Raw genomic sequence first — 21,431 nt, forward strand, 5'->3', positions numbered from 1 at the left:
TTATGAGTATATATTCTCACATAACTTATATTATTGAACAAAATAAAGTATTAATATAATTATAAGGATTTAAACAAAATAAATAAAATCTATTTTTAAATACGGCTTAAGAACATTGACATTTTGAATTGTTAAAACAATTTTTCATTCTTAATTAAAAAAAATATATATACCTATATATGTTTCATTATATAACCTATTCTTTTTATATTGTGTATCTTTAAAATTTTGAAATAAATTTGTTGAAAGAAAAAAAAAATTTATATATTAAGAATGTACCTAAATTTTATACAGTCAATTTTATGCTTTTCTATTTAATATATTGCACCATCAAAAAAAGGAAAAAAAAAAAGGAAAAGGAAAGTACAAATATATATATATATATATATATATATAATATATATATATTTTTTTTTTTTTTTGGAAGGTTATGGAAAATATATTGATGTACAAGTTAAAACTGTTATTTTATTTTAAAATAAGTATCAAGAATATACAATAAATATATGTGTAACAAAATATGAAAATTTTTTTAAATTATATATACTTATTATTACATTTTTTTTTTTAATATTTATGATATATAAATAAAATTTCCTTAATCGATTTTTTTTTTTTTTTTTTTTTTTTTTTATTTTAATAAAGGAATAAAAAAAAAAAAAAAAGAGAGAATACACCATTTAAAAAAAAATATGCATACATTAACTTTTTAAATAAAGGTATTTTATTTTATATATATATATATATATATTTAATTGTATTATTACAAATGATATAACTTAAAATAATTATAGATTATAGCATTACAATAAAATATTTCTCTGTAAGAATTATTAATAAATATCACGTATATATATATATATATATATATATATATATTTATAAAGTATATAATTTTTTTTTTTCTTTTTTTTTTTTTTGTTGTTTTAATATACACATATAAAAATAATATCTGTGAAATAAAAAAAAAATAAATATAATAAAATTTAAATGGCGTATTTCACAAAAAATACATATACAAATATTTATATATTAATATGAATAATATAATGTATAATAATATTTAATAAATATATATATTATAAACCTTTAATATATATGTTTATATGTACACTTCGATTAAATTTTAAGAAATCGTAATTTCATTATAAACCATTGTAAATTTTATATTCATGTGATAATATATTTTTTTTTTATTATATTCTTATTGATACCTAGAAAATAAAGAAAAAAAAAAAAAAAGAAAGAAAGAAAAAGAAAAGAATGGAAAATTCATTATTTAAAAAAAAAAAAAAAATTATTAAATACATACAAAATTGTGCAAAAAAAAATTTAAAAAAAGAATATATATATAATACGTATAAAAATAATAAAATAAACCTTACAAATAAGAAAAAGGAAGTTTAAATAAATTTAAAGTGTGATTTTATTTTATATATATTATATTATAATGTATTATTTATAATATATTTTTGTTGCGTAATGCATATATTTTAAAAATAACACATAAAAAAAAATATATATATTATTATATTTTTATATATACATTAAAATATATATATATAAACATATAATATATTTTTTTGTATATAATTTATTATAAAATATATTTTTATTTATATTATATTTATATTATTATTTTTATTATTTTTTTTTTTGTTATCTTTATTTTTATTTTTTTATTTTATTTTATTTTATTTTATTTTTTATTTTTGTTTTTAAGCATTTAAAATATCTTGAATATTTTTACATAAAAAAAAAAAAAAAAAAAAAAAATACATTTTAAAAATACTATGTATATTTTAATTATTCCAATCTTTTTATATATTTTTCCTATTAATGTATATATAAATATATAATTTAATAAATAATATTTTTTTATATATTTATATGTATACCATCAAGTTTATATTATATTAATGAATAAATAAATAAAATAAATAAATAAAATAAAATGAATAAAATAAAATAAAATGAATAAAATTATTATAATATTTTTTTTTTCTTCATTGCATATATATTAAATATTCATATCTTAATATTTTGTAATTTTTTTTTTATTTGAGATTCGAACCTTTATTTTTTTTTTTTTTAATTTTTTTTTTTTTTTTTTTTTTTTTTTTTATGCAAAAATTAATATATAATATATATATATTATTCATACTATTTTATTTAAATGTATATATAAATAATAATTATCTATAAATAATATAATTTTTTTTTTTTTTTTTTTTTTTTTTCGCAATATATAAATATATATAATATATATATATATATTATACAAAGAAAACAAAAAAAGAGTACTCATTAAATTATATAATTTTTTGAGATAATAAAAAATAAATGTTACATATTATAAAGATTTAACGGGAATTGAGAAGTAAGAAAGAAAAAAAAATAATATAAAAATGATAATATAATAATACGATATAACATATGATAATAAGAATATGTAATTATATATATATATATATGGTTTACTTTATATAAAAAAAGTTATCAAACGAAACTATAGTTTAAACTAATATTATGAATATATAATTTATTAATGATATATATATGAAGAGTATTTGAAATTAAATAGTTTTTTTTTTATTTATTATTACTGTTTTCATATTTTTATGTATATAAATAAATAGTCCATTATTAAAAATAATGTATTCTTTATGAAAAATCTTAAAGAATATTAGTTGTAAAAATAGATTAAATAATAATTGCTACTAATATGTTATTATCATTTCAAATATTTTTTATGATATAAATGTAAACATATGTTAAAATATATATATTTATTAAAATTGTATACTAATTTATGATATGCATGTATATTTATATAACCATTATTGTACAGTATATATATATATATATATATATATATATATATATATATATATATACGTATAAATGATTTATCTTATTATGACATTTTATCTTTATTTTAATTGAATATATCCATATATATATATATATATATATATATATTTCTTTATATATTTATTAATTAATTTTTTTTTTTTTTTTTAAGATGGGTGCTTATTTATCATCACCAAAAACAAATAAGGAATCTTTAGACGGAGGAAATTTAGAATTCGATCCTAGTAGGTATGGTTTATCGTGCATGCAAGGATGGAGAAAGAATATGGAAGATGCACATATATGTTATAATAATTTAAAGTTAAATGAAATTGAAGAAGATGTTTCTATATATGGTGTTTTTGATGGACATGGTGGTCCAAATGTGTCTAAATGGATATCTTATAATTTCCGTCGTATTTTTATAAGATGTTTAAAAGAAGCTAATGAAGAAATGATAAAAAAGAATATGAAAAGATCTGAAAATTATAAATTAAAATTAATAAAATTAACTCTTGAAAAAACATTTTTAAAATTAGATGAAGAAATGTTATTATCTGAAAATCAGGAGAAATTAAAGAAATATAGTGTACCTACACAAGAAAATGAAGAAGAATCTGATACAAGAGAAAATTATATATACTCTATATTAAATGATATAATATCTAAAAATATTAGTATTAAAGCCATAGAAAAAGATGGAAAGAGATGTTTACAAGTTGTTTATAACAAGGATGGTAGCCCAGTAGAAGAAGGAAATACTGATGGTAGTGTCACATCATCGTTAAATCAAGAACAACAAGAAAATAATCAGTTATATGAAGATGGTAGTGATGATAATAATAATAATAATAATAATAATAACAATACATCTCCTAATTTATATGCTACTAATGGAGAGAATGTTTTAACAAGTGATGAAAATTATGATTCATCTAATTTAAACTTAGATGATAATAATAATGGTAGTAATATGCTTAAAAAAGATGATGCATCATCAGATATTTTAACTGCCACTACTTCCACAAATGATATGAAAGATGAAGACAAGAAAAATAATTATCTTCATGAAAACAATGAACATATGAAAAAGGAAAATAATAATTGTGAAGAAAATGGTGAGCAAAATAAGCAAGTAAATGGTATGTCATCTTATAATAAGGCATTAATAGAGGGAACAATGGATGAAACTATGGATGAGAAAGGGTTATTAAATATAAATGATATAAAAACAAATAATATATTAATAGATAATAATAATAATAATAATGATAATAGTAATAATAATAATGATCCTTCAGTGTTTAGTTCTACTTATGCACATCATTGTAATAATAAAGAAGGTGGTGTAAATGATTATCTTAATAATGAGGAAAATAATGAAACAAATAATATTAAAAGATTGAAGAAAGATATGTGTAATGATGAGAAAGTAAACACACAGAATGATATAAAGGAAGAAGACAAAATGATAAATATGGAAACGTATATGAATGAAGCAAGTGATGGTGTAAAATCTGAATTAACTTATGATAATTTAAAATGTATGGAAGAACAAGAAAAGAATGGAGAAATTGAACAAGGAATAAATAATGTAATAGATCATTTTCAAGGTAATAATTTATTAAATAATGACAATACAAGTGGAAATATAAATTCTTATACAAATGATGATATTCCTAATAATGTTTCATTACAAGGATATGATAATGATGGAATAATACAAAATAGAAATAATGGTGATGAAGGAAATAATGTAGATATGGAAAGATTAGCATATGATGAAGCTTCAGCTAATGTTATAGATAATAATATAAATAATGATTTAAATGAAGAAGAAGAAGATGATGAGAATAATAATAATGATGAAGAAACGGGTGAAGATGATTGTAATGGTGTTTATTCTTCTGAAGAATTGAGATTATTTGAGAATTACTATTCGAATGATTATGAAGATAATATAGCATATAGTTGTGGATCAACAGCATTAGTAGCTGTTATATTAAAAGGATATTTAATTGTAGCTAATGCTGGAGATTCTAGAGCTATTGTATGTTTTAACGGAAATTCTTTAGGTATGTCTACTGATCATAAACCACATTTACAAACAGAAGAAGCTCGTATTAAAAAGGCAGGTGGATATATAGCAAATGGTAGGGTTGATGGAAATTTAAATTTGACTAGAGCTATTGGAGATTTACATTATAAAAGAGATCCATTTTTACCACAAAAAGATCAAAAAATATCTGCCTTCCCAGAGATTACTTGTGTTACATTAACACCAGAAGATGAATTTTTATTTCTTGCATGTGATGGTATATGGGATTGTAAAGATGGTCAAGATGTTGTCGGTTTTGTAAAAACCAGACTTGAAAAATTTGAAGAAATTGCAGACGATCCAAATAATTCTTTGGATAATACAGAAAATAGCGAACATATGAAAACTAATAATAATTCAGATCAAAACAATAAATTAACAAATATAGATCAAAATAATATAAATAATGAACAAGAAAATATTTTAAATACATCAAATAATGATTTCCTTAAAAATGAAAATTTACTAAATGAAAATAATATGGATAATATAAATATGCATGAAAAAAGTGACAAGGAACAAGATTTAGATTTAGAAAGAGATCAAGATAAATATGATGCTCCACCTGTTATTGAAAGAAAGAAATATGAAAAGTTTAATAAATTATCACAAATTTGTGAAGAATTATGTGACGAATGTTTATCTAATAATTATAAAGAAAATGATGGTATTGGATGTGATAATATGACATGTTTGATAGTGCAGTATAATCCAGAATATAAAACACATACAGAAAAAAAATTTCTTAATATCGACGATATTGAATAAAATATAGACATACATATATATATATATATATATATATATATATATATTTATATATTTATATATATCATTAATATAATGAAACTTTTATGCATATAATACAGATGCATCTAATAATTTGTATTATTTATTATAACATATATATTTTCCTTTTTATTATTATTTTTATGTATATAAATGATTATATATTTATTTTGTAAAGAAAAATATCTAAGAAAATAAAAATAAATAAAAAAAAAATTATTCATATATATTAATATATGTGAATTTATTGAATATATTGGATTTAATTTTTTTTTTTTTTTTTTTTTTTTCTTTATTAGCACACATAATATTATATATGTGTTAATGTAAATATTATTTAATAAAAAAAAAAAGAACACCATTTTTCTTAAGCACGCATCATATGAATGAATTGCTTGTATATATATATATATATAAATGAATAAATAAATAAATAAATAAATATATATATATATATTTATTTATATTTATTCTTATTCTTTTTTTTTTTCTTTTCTTTTTTTTTTTTTTTTTTTTTTTTTTCATGTCATAATTTATGGTGTTTTTATAAGTTCTCATACTTATTTAAAAAAAAATTATTGCATATATATATATATATATATATATAAAGAAGAAAAAAAAAAAAATAAAAAATGAGAGATATGTATTTCTCATAAATACATTATCACTATATAAATTATTTCTTCAAACATTTTATTAATAATAAATATTTTATATATTTATCCTTTTAATTGACAATTATATGTAAATAAAAAACTTTTGAGAATTATAAATTTTTGTTTTACTCTTATAATTAACGAAATATTTAATAAACAGAATATAAACATAAATATATATATATATATAATATATTACTAATATCTTATATAATGTATTGCTCTTCAAGTATATCCTAAATTGAAAGCGTAAATATCTTTTACTTTTTATTGTATACTACATATTTATTATTTTATTTTTTGTGAATATTATTTGTCTTGATAATTAAAAAGATATATTGTTTATAAAAATAGATTTGATTCTTTTGAAGATGTTAGAAAATGTGTAAGCATGTCATTTAGCTTTTCATCTAAATCCTCATCATCTAAGCAATCCAAAAAATCTAAAAAAAAAAATAAAATATATATATATATATATATGTTGTGTACATTTGAAATTTTTTTTTATAAAAAATAAGATTCATTTGTAAGCATAAAAATAGTTATTTTATTTTATTTATTTATTTGTTACCTAATATATTTTCATATATAGACTGTATATCTATATTTCTTGTATACAAATGTATAAAAATATTATTGCAAACATATGTATTATTCATATAAAAAAGAGCTATCAATATTACATCTGTTAGTTGATATATTAGATAACCTTTATCACATAATTCTATATATTCCAAGTTCTTTTTAGAATCTTCATCAATTTGAATATTCATTTTTTTTAAATTATCATTTACTTGATTTTTATTTTTTTGTTTTTTTTTTTTATCCTTAGTTATAACTTCATGATATTTTTGCCTTATTTCTAATAGTCTTATAATTTTTTCACATTTCTTTTCTCCAAATTTATTGAGTACTCTTCCTTGAAATGTGCCTGTACAGAATAAACACAAATTTGATATAATGATTATAATATTTTCTTCAAATTCGAATACATTCATATGATTTTGTTTTTTAATATCTCTTAACATAAATAGACAAAATAAATATTTGAGTCCATTCATTTCAATAAATTTATTACATGATTCGTTATCATTCAATAAGATAGCGAAAATCTTAAGAGATGGAAAACATAAAAATTTCCTTTCACTTAATAATTTAAGCATAAGCTCAAATCCGATTGTATTTAGAAATACATTTTTATTTTTATTTAAGAGTAATAAATTTCCTAAGGCCTGGAAATAGTTTAATAAGATTTCTTTTTTATTAATACTTTCAGGATCTTTATCTTTATATTTAGAAATATATTTTAAGATAGGATTAAAAATAGATATAATATAATAAAAATCATCATATACGTTTTGAGAAAATTGATTAATTCTTAAAATGAGTAATACAAAAATTTCACTAGCATAAAGTGAATTTGAATCATCACTTTTAATTTCATTATTAATTCTATTTAATAAAAAAAATAATAATTTAGAATTTTTTAATAAATCATTTTGTAAATCATTTTCTAATTCAAATATATTATCTAAAATATTAAGAATAGATGTCATAGCATTATAATATTCATCATTTTCTTCTTCATTTATTTTATCTAATACATTTATAAGAAAATGACATAGTTTTTTTTTATTTAAATATTGTATCATTATATCATTCAATTCTTTATCTAATTCATATATATTAGATGGATTAGTAATCTCTTTAATAATATCAATAACTTCTATAACAATATCATTATTAGGATGATTTAACAAATCAATGATCTCCCCAAATATATCTGAATCTATCATACTTTTATATAAGTTTGTACATACACTTAAATTCTTCAAATTTACTAATATTTCATCTAAATCCACTTCACTGCTTACCCATTTTTCAGGTTCCTCTGGATATTCCATTCTGTCTCTTTCATTTTTTGTTTTCTTCTTTTTTAAAAGCACTCCGATTTTTTTTATGCTGCTTTCATCAACACATTCTATCTAAAATGAGATTAAAAATATATGAAACATGGATAAATAAATATAAATATATATTATATATAAGTTAAATTATTTATATATTGTTTTATTAATATGTATGGTTTTTAAATTCAACAAAAAGCATATATATATAAATGAAAAAAGATATATACATAAATATATATATATAAATATATATATATATATATTTTTTTTTTTATTCTTACATTTTCCGCCTGTTTTAGAATTTCTTCAACGTCCACTTCTTCGTCATCACTATATTCTTCACCTTGCATTTTTAACAAAACATGAAAACATATTTTTTTCGTATTTTTAAAGAAAGAAAGAAAAAAAAAAAAAAAAAATATATGTATACAAATGATATTGATAACCAAAAGATATATAATATCAAGGTACAAATATCACAAAAAAAATAAAATATATAAAAATAATTAAATATTATTTTAAAATAATATTTCCTATTTTTATAAATTCAAAATATTATATTATTTGAAAACTATTCGCTATTATATAAACTATACACTATTGTTCTTTTATTATATATTTTTTTCAATATATTATTATAAATAAATAAATATATACATATATATATATAATACGTTTTATATTAATTATATGAATAGGAAGAATAAGGTATGAAGAGGACAAAAAAACCAAAAAAAAATAATAATAAATATAAAAAGATTCTTAGAAGTATTATTTTAAAATATATGTAATTAATATTTTGTTTGGTATATTTATAAAATTGTTATTTATTATTTTTTTTTTCTTAAGGTATGATTATATGACATATAAATTATAGTTATAATATAATATATATATATATATATATATATATATGAACAAATTATTTTAACAATAATATTTCCTACATAAAAAAACGATATCTTTTCATTTTATATATATAAGAAATTATTAATATTTTTCATAAATATAAGAAACTTATTATTATATATTTAAATATAAGTTTTATATAATGTAGATAATAATTAACATTCTTTTTGTATCACCATATTTTTAACTATATAAAGTTAAATAAACATTTTATGTTTATATATATAATAAATAAAATTTCATGAATCCTATATTTTGTAAACTATAGAAAAAATTAATAAGAAAAATATCAGAATAAAATAATTATAAAAAATTAAAAGAATTATAAAATACCAACAAAGTTTTTTAAAAAAAAAAAATTAGTAAATAAACAAAACAGTATAACTAATTATATATATTATTAATATACAGATTAAATAATATAAATACGGATAAATTTGTTTATATATATTTTTTTTTACAAAATAAAATTAACAATTTTATAATATATACACAAAAACAAAACGGATAATCAATGAAAATGATAAAAATAAACTTTGGGATTATATATATATATATATATAATCATTTATATAATACATAAACAATTGTTCTTTTTTTTTGTCTAATATTTTAATTTCTTTTAAATTATAATATTTGCTTAAACAAATTAATAGCAAAACTAATTATAGTGTTTGATAAGGATATAAAATGTAATTTAACTTGATCGGTATTATTTTTATTTTTGGTTTTAATAAAATCACAAACAATTAAGAGAAGTATTTTATTTTTGTTATCAATTGGATAGGTAGTATATAAAATATTATATGAATTAAAATGGAATACATTAAATGAATTATATAATTTTAAAGAATTAATAAATTCCTCAAAAGTTGTAAATTTTACTAAATTGTAATAATATGTTTTACAATAATATTTTGTTGTTCCTGATATATTTTTAATAAAATTATTTAAATATAAACTATTTGGTTTAAATAAAAATAGATGAGGAAAAGGTAAAGATAACTTGAATTTAATTATTGTATTATCATTAATTAAACAATCCATATTAAGGAATAGAAGCATATGGTTTAGATATGCTTTTTTGAAACATAATGTATATAATAAACAAATATCATTTTTTTTTAAATTTATATATTCATTTTCTTCAATAACTTGATTTTGATTTTTTTTTAAATTTCTTTTTATTACTTTTATATGGTCCATTTTATTTTCTGATAAATCACATTTAATATATAAAATATTATATAATATAGATTTAACGTAAATATTCATATATATTTTATCATTTGATGGGTTATTTTCAATTATATTCATTTTATTACTATCATTATTATTGTTATTATTATCATTATTATCATTACTATTGTTGTTATTATCATTATTATTGTTATTATCAACATCATTATTATTATTATTATCATCATTATTTTTATTATCATCATCATTATTATTATTATTATTATTATTATTATTATTATTATCTGTACTGCTAATATCTTTTGTCATATTTGATATATCTAATTTATATGTCTTTTGGTTAGTTGTCGTACTTGAATGATTCATATAAATTTTGGCATATATTTTCATAAGGTTATTTTGAAATATAATACCTTTATTATTTTTAGTATAAAATATTCGCATAAATTTTTTATGTTCATTAATTTCTTCATCAGTTACGAAATTTGAACCCATTTGTGTATTTAAATAGTTATCTAAATGTGAAATATTTTGTTCTTTTTTATTACACTTATTTATTATTTTTTCTAAGTTTGTAAAATAATTTTTTTCATTTATATTGATAGCATAATTTAATTTGTCATCATTATTTGTTAATATGGTTCCTTTTAAATTTTTAGATACTCTTACAAAATAATTGAATTTTTGTTCAAAATTTTTATAATCACTTATATAATCATTTGTTGTTTTTTTACTGAAATCATTTATATTTTTTATTTTACTTAAGCTTAATTTTGTATTATTAATATTTACATTATGATGTTCCTTATTTATAGGATCATTTTCATTTAAATAACCTTCATTTAGCAAACCTTTTTGACCATATTTTGAGACAGAAATCTTTTGATTAATATTATCATTCCAATTAAGTGAATATTTTTTGTTCTTATTTTTCTTATTATATTTCTTACTATTTTTCTTATTATCATTGTTTATCTTCATCAAAGATTTCTTATCATTTAAATATCCATCACTTAAAATAATATTGGTTCTTTTTTCAGTTTCTTTAATATAACTATCTATTTCACAATTACTAAATGTATAATGTTCATTTGATGAAAGAATTCCATTTATTTTATTTTTTTTTTTTTTATAATTATGTACATACTTTTTTTGAGCATCATCATCCTTATTTATACCTAAGAAAAAGTTCGACTGTACAAGGGATGATTTTGATTTCTTTTCATTCTTTCCTTTCATTTTGTTTTTTAAACGTTTATCAGTATTTTTAATATTTTCACTATTATCAATATTTTTACTATTATCACTATTTTCAATATTTTCAATATTTTTATGTTTTTTTTTATTATTTTTAATTTTTTTTTTGTATGATATAAGTATTGGATCATGCTCTATATTATTTAACATATTAAATGAGAATGTACTATTTGAACAATTAATTATATTATTGTAGTTGTCGTATAATGGTATATCTTTTGCATGATCTACGTATGTATTATTTTTATTATCATGTTTTAAATCAAATGTATTATCTGTATCATTATTATAAGGTTGATATTTTGATTTATGCTTATACTTTTTATTTCGAAGTCTTTGTTGTTCTTGATTATAATATTGATCATCACTATTTATTTCTTCATCTGAATAAAATTTTTTACTTAAATCATAAAAATAACTATGTTTTTTATTATTATTATTATTATATATATTATCATTTTTATTAATATTTGCCTTTTTTTTTTTTTTATTTTGTTTATCCAAACCATCTTGTCTTTTTTCTTTTGATGAAAGAGTCATATAATTTTTATATTGATTCATTAAAAAATCATCAATATAAGAATCTTCTTGTAATAATAAATCATTTTGATCTTTTAAAGATGTATTAGTTTGATTATTATCAATATTATCTTTATAATCTTCTATAAGGTTGCTATCATTTTCGTATGTTAGAAGATTTTTTTCTTTCTTAGAATTTAATAATTCTTCATCTTTAATATTATTAATATTATTATTATTATTATTGTTGTTGTTGTTGTTGACATCCTCACATATATCCAATATATCTTGCAATAATTTAGAATTTTTATAGTTTTCATTATTTTTTTCTTTTTTTATAAACTTTAAAATTTCCTTAATATATTTTTTACTACTATTTTCTTTGGTATATATATTTTCATTTTCTTTTTTTTCATTTAAGATATCTGTACATGTATGATTATTTAATTGATGTAAACTTTCCTTGTCTAATAATGAATTAACAATTTGTGAATTTCTTTGTTGGAATTTTTGAAAATTTAAAATATCATTTTGTTCACAATTTAATTTATGTATATGTTTTAATAAGAATGATAAATATAACATTAATTTTTCATTTTTACATTGTGAATTTTGTAATTGAAATATTAGATTATTAACTTTACTATTTAAATTATTATTAATTTGACTAGAATCTTTTAATTTTATTATATTTTCATTATATATTGAATTTAATTTTGTTATTTTTTCTGATAATACATTATTTTCTTTTTTATTACCTTCTAATTCTTTTTCTGTTTCTATAATTTTTTGATTTTCCTTTTCTAATTTTTCTATTTTATTATTTTTTTTAGTTAAAACCTTTTCTATTCTTTTGATAATTTCTTTATTTCCTTCAATTATTTCTTTCAATTTTTTATTGGCATCTAAATATGATTCATTATCTAATTCTAAAAGCATAACCATTTTATCTAGTTCTTCGATTTTCTTTTCATTTTCTTTATTTTTAGTTAAATAATAAATCTTTTCTTTATTACATCCATTATACAATTCTTTGAACACATTTAATTTATTTTGTTTTTTCAATTCCGTCACATGATCAAATTCTTTATTTTTTAAAAACACATTCATAATAATATAAGTACAGTTACTTGGGATTTTTTCTTCATCTCTTTTGTATGTCATTGCATTAGCGTTATTTAAATATCCATTTTTATCAAAAAATATTGCACCTGAATTATTACTATTGTTATTGAAATTATTATTTTGTAATAAAGTTTTGTTCACATTTGTATTATTAAAAGTGTTACTTTCTATAACACCTTTATTAATATTTCCAACGGTAGGTACATTATTAAAATAATTCGCAAATTGATTATTATTCATATTATTCATATTATTCACATTATTCATATTATTCACATTATTCATATTATTCACATTATTCATATTATTCACATTATTCACATTATTCATATTATTCATATTATTCATATAACCTATACCACTAACATTCATATTCATATTATTCATCTGAGGATACTGACGAGGACTGAACATGTAGGGTCGTCCCATATTAAGACCTGGTGAATTAAAAGGGGTAACTCTCATATTTCGAGTTCCATAATTCATATTATTCATATTAGGTGACACATATACATTTTTAAAATTATTCAAATTATGATTGTTCATATTTCTACTTGTAAAATTAAAATTATTAAGATTAGGATAACAATTAACATTTCGACTACTAAAATTAAAATTATTCATATTTTGATTATTTAAATTTGGATTGTTATAATTTTTTTTAAAACCAAAAAAAGGACTAGGTGTTAAATTTTGTTTATTATTATAAACACCATTTTTTATTTGATCATTTGAAGCTTGATTCATATTTTTCATATTTGTAAATCCACTTGATTGAAGATTTATAAAATTACTTGGTACCTGCTGATAAGGATTTATATTAGTATTATTTTGATTATACAATAATCCTTGTTCTAATTTTGCTTTTTCATTTTTTGGTGTCAATGTATATATTGTTGGTAGGAAATATTTATTTTTTCTCAAAAGGATTTTATTTAAATTTATTACAGAATTATAATAATAGGTCCCATCAGTACTATCAATAATATCAATTATTAGATATAATTTTTTATTATAATTAAAAGAAAAATCAAACGATTCTGAAATATTTATAGAACAATTTTGTATACTTTTATTTTTTGTTTTTTTTTTTAAATATATTTTATTATCAACAGATTTTATGGTAATAAATATATTAACATTTTTCTTTAAATTCATTGAAACATTAATAATTTCTGATATATGTACTAATAAATTAAGAGGTTTATTACTTGATAAGAATTCTTTTTCTAAACTATTTCTTTTATTCATTGAAGGTATAATATCATTTGAAGAACTATCATCTAAATTATATAATTTGTTTTCATTAAAATAATTTTTTTTATTATCATTATAATTATCATCACTGAATTCAAATTTATCATCTTTATTTTCATTTTCTAATTCATCGTCTTCATTAAAATTATTTAAATGTTCATTATTTTTCATTTTATAGCTTTTTCTTGAATTACTTTTATTATTTTTATCATTTTTATCATTTCTATCATTTCTATCATTTCTATCATTTTTACTTTTTCTTTTTTCTTTTATATTCATATTTTTATTAAACTTTTCATCACGATATTCATTTAATTCTTCATCAAATTCACTACTAAAAAGATTAGTATCATGTACATTATCAAAATCTTTATTATATGAATGTTTCGAGTCACTTCTATACATATAAGTATCACGTCTATTGGTATTTCTATCTTTATATTTTTCTTCATTTACATGTGATTTTTTCTTTTCTTTTTTTCTTTCTTTCTTTTTCTCAGAATCTTTTCTTTTATTTCGTTTTTCTCTTCTTTTATCATTTTCTTCTTCATCACCATCATCATCATCAACATAATATTCATCTTCATCTTGATCTTCTTCATAATGTTGACTTTTATGTCTTCTGATACTTTCTCTATTATTTCTTTTTTCATGTTTTCTATCACTATGTTTTTTCTTTTTCTTGTTTTGTTCCTTCATATCATAACTAAATGTCGTTTGATTCGTACCCTCAGAAATTCTTACGGTACCATCTTTTTTGTGTTCTCTCTCAAATTTTTCAAAAAGTTTTATTGATCTATTTACTTCGGTAGAAACCTAAAAAGAACAAAACGAATGAATAATTAATTGGATTTGGTTGAGATGTTTGAAATAAAATATACATCATATTATGAGTATATAAAAGATTCAAATTTTATATACCCACAAATGCATAAAATATATTATATACAATATATATATATATATTTTATATTTTATATTATTTTCTTATTATTACCTGTACTAGTTCTTCGAATAAATTTGCTTTCCCCTTTTCTAGAGCTTCCAATGTTATTTTTTCTAATGAAATTAAATCTCTAAAAAAAAGACAAAAATAAAACAAAATAAAAAATTAATATGTTGAAGGTTTTACATATAAATATATATATATATATATATATATTACAAAATATAGACATTCACACCATATTCATATAAAATATATTTCTTATTTTATTTATCTTTTTATTAGTATTACTTTTTACATTTTAAATAAATATCTCTCATAACCTCAATATCTACAAAAAAAAAAAAAAAATATATATATATATATATATATTGATTACAAGATTGTATATTTAAACTATAAGCCAAAGATGCATATAAGAAAATATATATATATATATATATATATATATTTCATTTACCAGTTGAATCGAAATGAATACATGCCTCCAACTGTTTTGCTAATTCTCTAAAATTTGAAATATTTTGTTTAACGTTTTTCATCTTTGTTATTAAAAAAAAAAAATTATTTTTCCTGGTTATAAGTTCTATTTAAAATCAAATCAAACATTTTTTTCATTGATTTTTATATATATATTTATATTATATATATATATATAAATTTATAATTACATGATTTAAAAATTATATATTATACTTAAAAAAATCAAATAAATTACAAAAAAAAAAAAAAAAAAAAAAAAACATAAACATAAACAATAGTTATAAGCAATAACATATAAATAATATAAAAATATATATATTTTTCATATATTACAAATATTATTTAAAAATCATCAAGAAATCTATAATAAAATATATATTTATATATTTTATAGATTATATAATATTATTGTTTTTTACGTAAAATTAAGAAAAAGGGTATAGAAAATAAATAAATAAATAAATAAATAAATAAAATATATTAATTTATTAAAAATGAATAAAAGAAAAAAATATATAATAATATTATACGGAAAGGAAAATATTAATTAGAATTTTTTAAAAATGTAGATTTTTAATTTATAATTGTATTATATATAAAAATAGTTGAATTTTTATAAAATATAATAATATATATATATTATATATTATTGCCGATTTTTTAATTTCTTTGTGAATTTATTTTTTTTCTTCTTTCACAATATATTTTTTTATAAATATATTTTTAGGCTTTTTCTAATATTTGCCTTTTTTTTAAAGAACAATAGAATATTCATTTTTTTAATATAATTACGTCATAATAATATTTATATAATTTTTATGTTTGGCCTTTTTTTTTGTTTTGTTTTTTTTTCTTCTAGTGCATATATATATATTAAGAACAATATATTTAGAACATTCTTATAAAAATATATAGTCATTATTTTTATTAAGTAATATAATAATGAATCTATATATATAATATATAATATATAATTTTTTCATCTTTCTGATAAAGTGAAGCTTTTTTTTATACTTTTATTATTATTATTATATATAATATATAATATTTATAATAAAAAATAAAATATATTATTATTATAAAAATATAAATATATTATATAATTTAGATTATATTATATCATTTAATATATTTTTTTAATTATTTAATAATATCCGTTCATATTCTTTGCTTTTAAGCTCCTTTTTTTTAATATTAATTATATATATATATTATATATATTTTTTTTTTCTTAAAAGCACTATAATGCATTTTTTTTTTCCTTCTGAAGAAATTTTTTTTTGAGACGATAACAAAAAACTTTATATAGAAATTAAAAAAAAAATAAAAAAAGGTTCACATGTTTCTATAATTAGTTTATTTTCAAAAAAAAAAAAAAAAAAAAAAAAAAAGAAGAAAAAGAAAAACAACAATGTTTATATTTATTATAAATATATATATTTTTAAACATCATAATCAAAAAAAACAACAAAATATATATTAATTATATATGCATAGATGTAAGATCCTATAAGGATCTAAATTTCAGTAATAAGAACAAAATGAATAAAGTTAAAATTTTTATATTAAATATATTTATGTATAACACAAAAATTAGAAAAAATATATAAGGCATAAAAACAAATGTAACGGAACATAATAAATTAAAATATAATATATATATATATATACAAGTATTTTTCTTTTTTTTTTTTTTTTTTTAATTTGCTTTTATCTAATATTAAAAGGTTAATTTATATGATTATATAGATATTCAAAAACATATATGAAATATAAAAAAAGAGAAAATAATAATTTTAACATTATATTAATACTTAAAGTATTAAAAAAAAGTAACTTTAAAAGCAACGTATAAAAATATAATGTAATTATACACATATATATTTCTTTTTCTTTATTATTCTTTTTTTTATATTCATCTGACAATAATATTTCTATATTAATGTATTAATTCCTATAAAAAGTAAAATGTATATATATATATATATATATAATATAATTGATAAATTAAAAAAATAATATATATGGCTTTTTCTTAATAAAAATAAATATAAAAGTTTACTTACCAAATAAGAGAAGAGCATTTTCAGGTGTAAATTTAGCTGATATTAAATTCGAATAGTGTACACCAAAAGATTTTGATAATTTAACATATCTATTTTTATCTTTCGTATTATTTAATTTCATTCGTTTTTTATCCATCGTACTTTTAATTTCTTCTGACGCTAAAAAATAAAATATATATATATATATATATATGTAAGGATTTATAATAAAATATGCATTACACATTAATATATATATTTCTTAAATAATAATATATTATTTATGATATATATATATTTTATTTTGTTTTTTTCCCAACCTTTTGAACAATTATAAAAATCAATAATATTATTACAAGAAACAGTAACCAATAAATTGTTGTCATAACTAAAATCGATATTTAAAACTTTATCTTCATAAAAACTTAAGTCGCCTTTTTTTATTTCAGATATATTTTTCCTTTCATCAAAGTTCATAATATCATTTTCTAAATATCCATCAACAGACTTTCTAATATTTTGTGTGTATTGCAATTCGTCAAATGTGTTAATATTAACGCCCATGTTTTCTTTTTGTTCTACTTCAATAAATTTATCCATGGCTAGGTCTATCAGATTAAGGTTATTTGTATATCCACCTATAATAGGAAAATATTAAATATATATATATATATATATATATATATATATATATATATATATGTATGTATTTATTTATTTATTCCTTCATCTTTTTAATGTTTATATATATATATATATATATATATATACCTGCATATGAAAGCAAACGTCCATTCTTTGAAAAACTTAAAGAGGTCACACCTTGATTGCTAGGATAATTATTTTTAAATCGTTTTATATATGAATTAATCCTAACATCATATAAATGTACATAATTATCTGAAAAAAAATAATAAGATAAATTAATAAAAGTATAATATACAAAATATATTAATTTGTATGTATTTCCTTTGATGTGGTTATATATCTTATATTTTAATCTTTAAAATGTATTCATTTTTTAATATTACCATAATAACCACATGCAACAAGAGTATTGTTATAATGGTATTTACATACATTAACCGGACAATTATACTTATATGTAATGAAGGGATATGTTTTATTAGTAGAATATATTCTTAAATTTCCATCATCTTCGGCAGTTGAGAAGAAGTATCCTAAAAAGGCTGTGTCTATAGACCATATGGGTGTATGTCCACCTACATATTTTACATAATTTTTATTACTAATTGTACTGTATAAATATATATCACCATTTAAATTTCCAGATAATAAAATTTTATCTGTTTCACCAAAAGACAAACTAGACACATTAAATGTATTTCCATATAATTTTGATACTCCCTTATTGTTATATTCATCTATATCTAATGGAATGCTTTTTTTTCCATTTAAATAAGATTCATTTTTTCTAACGTCGTCCATATATTCATTACTTTCATCTATATCTCTTTTCTCATTCATTACTTTATTCATTTCGGATTTTTTTATATTCCATAATTTAATTATGTTATTTGAATGTGCCGTTGCAATTAAAGATCCCTCATATCCAGAAATTTCTGCACATGTCAGGTCATTACAATTGTTTAAACAATAATAAAGTATACTTGGAATATTCTTTTTGGTTACTCTTAATCTATTACTTGCTTGTGTTTTTAATATATGTTTATAATAATAATAGGCATCATTATTTTCATTAGGTACATAATTATTTTGTTCTTTCTCAGTAAGCAATTTCTTATTTTCATCCTGATATGGTGGCAAAAAAAAAATAAGATTACATAAAAGAAAATAAATAAAACATAAATGTGCCATATATATATATATATATATATATATATATATATATATAAAGAGAGAGAGAAAACAATTACATATAAAATGACAAATACATTTATTATAACATTGAAGAAATATATATCATTGAGTTCTCTTTTATTTCATACCTCTACGATTTCATCGTTAGTTAAATATATAGAAGGTAAATTCCAGTGCACAGGAAATGTTAATTTCACGTTATAGAAAAAATTTGAAGAAACAAAGGCATAGAAGAAATTAAAATTCCTTTTTGTATCATCAATTTCTATAATTTTTATTTTGGTTGTAATTATATTGTACAAAGGAATACCTTCATATACACTTAAGTATTGTAGGAGTGATTTTTTTCCTAATCTAAAATGACGTAACATAAAAAGTAAATAAAAATATATAACACTGAAAAAAATATAAAATGAGTAATAAATACACACATATATATATATTAAAATGAAATACTTACTTTGTCATGTGCACAATATGTTTTGAATTTTTCTTTTTGAAACGTATTAACGATATCTCAAATATTTGTTTTAAACTAACACACGTTAATAAGAACTTTGTAACAGGTTCATAAGCGGAAAATTTTTTTAAATATTGGTTTTTGAAATTTTCTATATATTCATAATTAATAGTTAATAATAAAATATATATTTCTAATAAAAGACAAAAAGCAATATTATATAATTGTAATTTGATCTGAATAAGATTATTATCACACCAATTAATAAATTCAGAAAAACAATTTATTAAATTAGGAGCATTAATATCTTCTTTTTCAATTTTATCTATTTGTTTCTCCATAGGTGTAGAACAAATAGTAACATTTATATTTCTATTAATATTATTTATTTTATCTTTTAATATATTGAGAATATCTTGATCTAAATTCAAATTATTTAACATTGTATCTAATGACATATTTTTATATGTATCCAAATCGAAAAATTTATGTTTTTGTACAGGTTCTTTTTCTGTCATATTATTATCACTATCATCCATAACATTTCCAAATATTTTTGTTAATGCTATTAATTTTTTATCACATCCTAAATTTTCAAGTGATTCTTTGTTTATCATATTATATGGTTGTTCAGAATAATGCATTTTGATTTTTGGAGTAACTAAATTATCGTTCTGTACATTCATATTCATATTATTACTAAAATGATTATTCAATTTATCTATATTATTATTATTATTATTATTATTATTATTATTATTATTATTATTATTATCTTTTGTTTCATCATTTTTTGTATTATGTGATATTTCATTTTTACTATTATCCCAAACAGTATTACTTTTTAAATTGTCTGAATTAAGATTATCAATAATTCTATCATCATTTTTAAAAATATTACAATCTTCTATTTTATTTATTTGTGTTTCTAAATTTGTTTTTACATCACTATCATTATTATTATTATGTTCTGATTTAGATATATCAATATTGTTATTATTTAATATATCATTATTTTTTTCCACATTTGTTTCTTTGTCTTTTATATTATCATCTAATATAGTAGCTTCATTTTTATCATC

General features: G+C 17.6%; 4 protein-coding genes across 4 annotated transcripts in view; 1 reads left to right on the forward strand and 3 right to left on the reverse strand.

Moving 5' to 3' along the window:
• Positions 1-3,025: 3,025 nt before the first annotated feature.
• PADL01_1136700 (protein phosphatase PPM2) lies at positions 3,026-5,719 on the forward strand (the record flags this gene model as incomplete). Its single annotated transcript, XM_028682843.1, has 1 exon — positions 3,026-5,719. The coding sequence occupies one exon, from the start codon at positions 3,026-3,028 to the stop codon at positions 5,717-5,719; it is 2,694 nt and encodes an 897-aa protein (XP_028539081.1).
• A 1,019-nt stretch (positions 5,720-6,738) lies between these two features.
• Positions 6,739-8,656, reverse strand: PADL01_1136800 (beta-catenin-like protein 1, putative; the record flags this gene model as incomplete). The annotated part of the gene is made up of 3 exons (XM_028682844.1): positions 6,739-6,839; positions 6,968-8,381; positions 8,588-8,656. 3 exons carry the CDS (start codon positions 8,654-8,656, stop codon positions 6,739-6,741), a joined length of 1,584 nt encoding a protein of 527 aa, XP_028539082.1.
• A 1,186-nt stretch (positions 8,657-9,842) lies between these two features.
• Positions 9,843-16,061, reverse strand: PADL01_1136900 (conserved Plasmodium protein, unknown function; the record flags this gene model as incomplete). The annotated part of the gene is made up of 4 exons (XM_028682845.1): positions 9,843-15,389; positions 15,571-15,649; positions 15,811-15,850; positions 15,980-16,061. The coding sequence occupies 4 exons, from the start codon at positions 16,059-16,061 to the stop codon at positions 9,843-9,845; spliced, it is 5,748 nt and encodes a 1,915-aa protein (XP_028539083.1).
• Positions 16,062-17,936: 1,875 nt separating this feature from the next.
• Positions 17,937-21,431, reverse strand: part of PADL01_1137000 (conserved Plasmodium protein, unknown function) — a gene marked incomplete at both ends in the record, with an annotated part of 6,441 nt that continues 2,946 nt past the window's right edge. The window contains 7 exons of the mRNA XM_028682846.1: positions 17,937-17,956; positions 18,069-18,227; positions 18,368-18,685; positions 18,819-18,947; positions 19,079-19,820; positions 20,018-20,243; positions 20,350-21,431. The exon at positions 20,350-21,431 is cut by the window's right edge and continues 2,946 nt beyond it. Of these exons, the coding sequence (XP_028539084.1) occupies positions 17,937-17,956; positions 18,069-18,227; positions 18,368-18,685; positions 18,819-18,947; positions 19,079-19,820; positions 20,018-20,243; positions 20,350-21,431 (2,676 nt within the window). The remainder of the gene's footprint in view (positions 17,957-18,068; positions 18,228-18,367; positions 18,686-18,818; positions 18,948-19,078; positions 19,821-20,017; positions 20,244-20,349) is intronic.

This window comes from Plasmodium sp. gorilla clade G2 (genome assembly GCF_900097015.1).
Source record: "Plasmodium sp. gorilla clade G2 genome assembly, chromosome: 11".
Classification (NCBI taxonomy): domain Eukaryota; phylum Apicomplexa; class Aconoidasida; order Haemosporida; family Plasmodiidae; genus Plasmodium; species Plasmodium adleri (nom. inval.).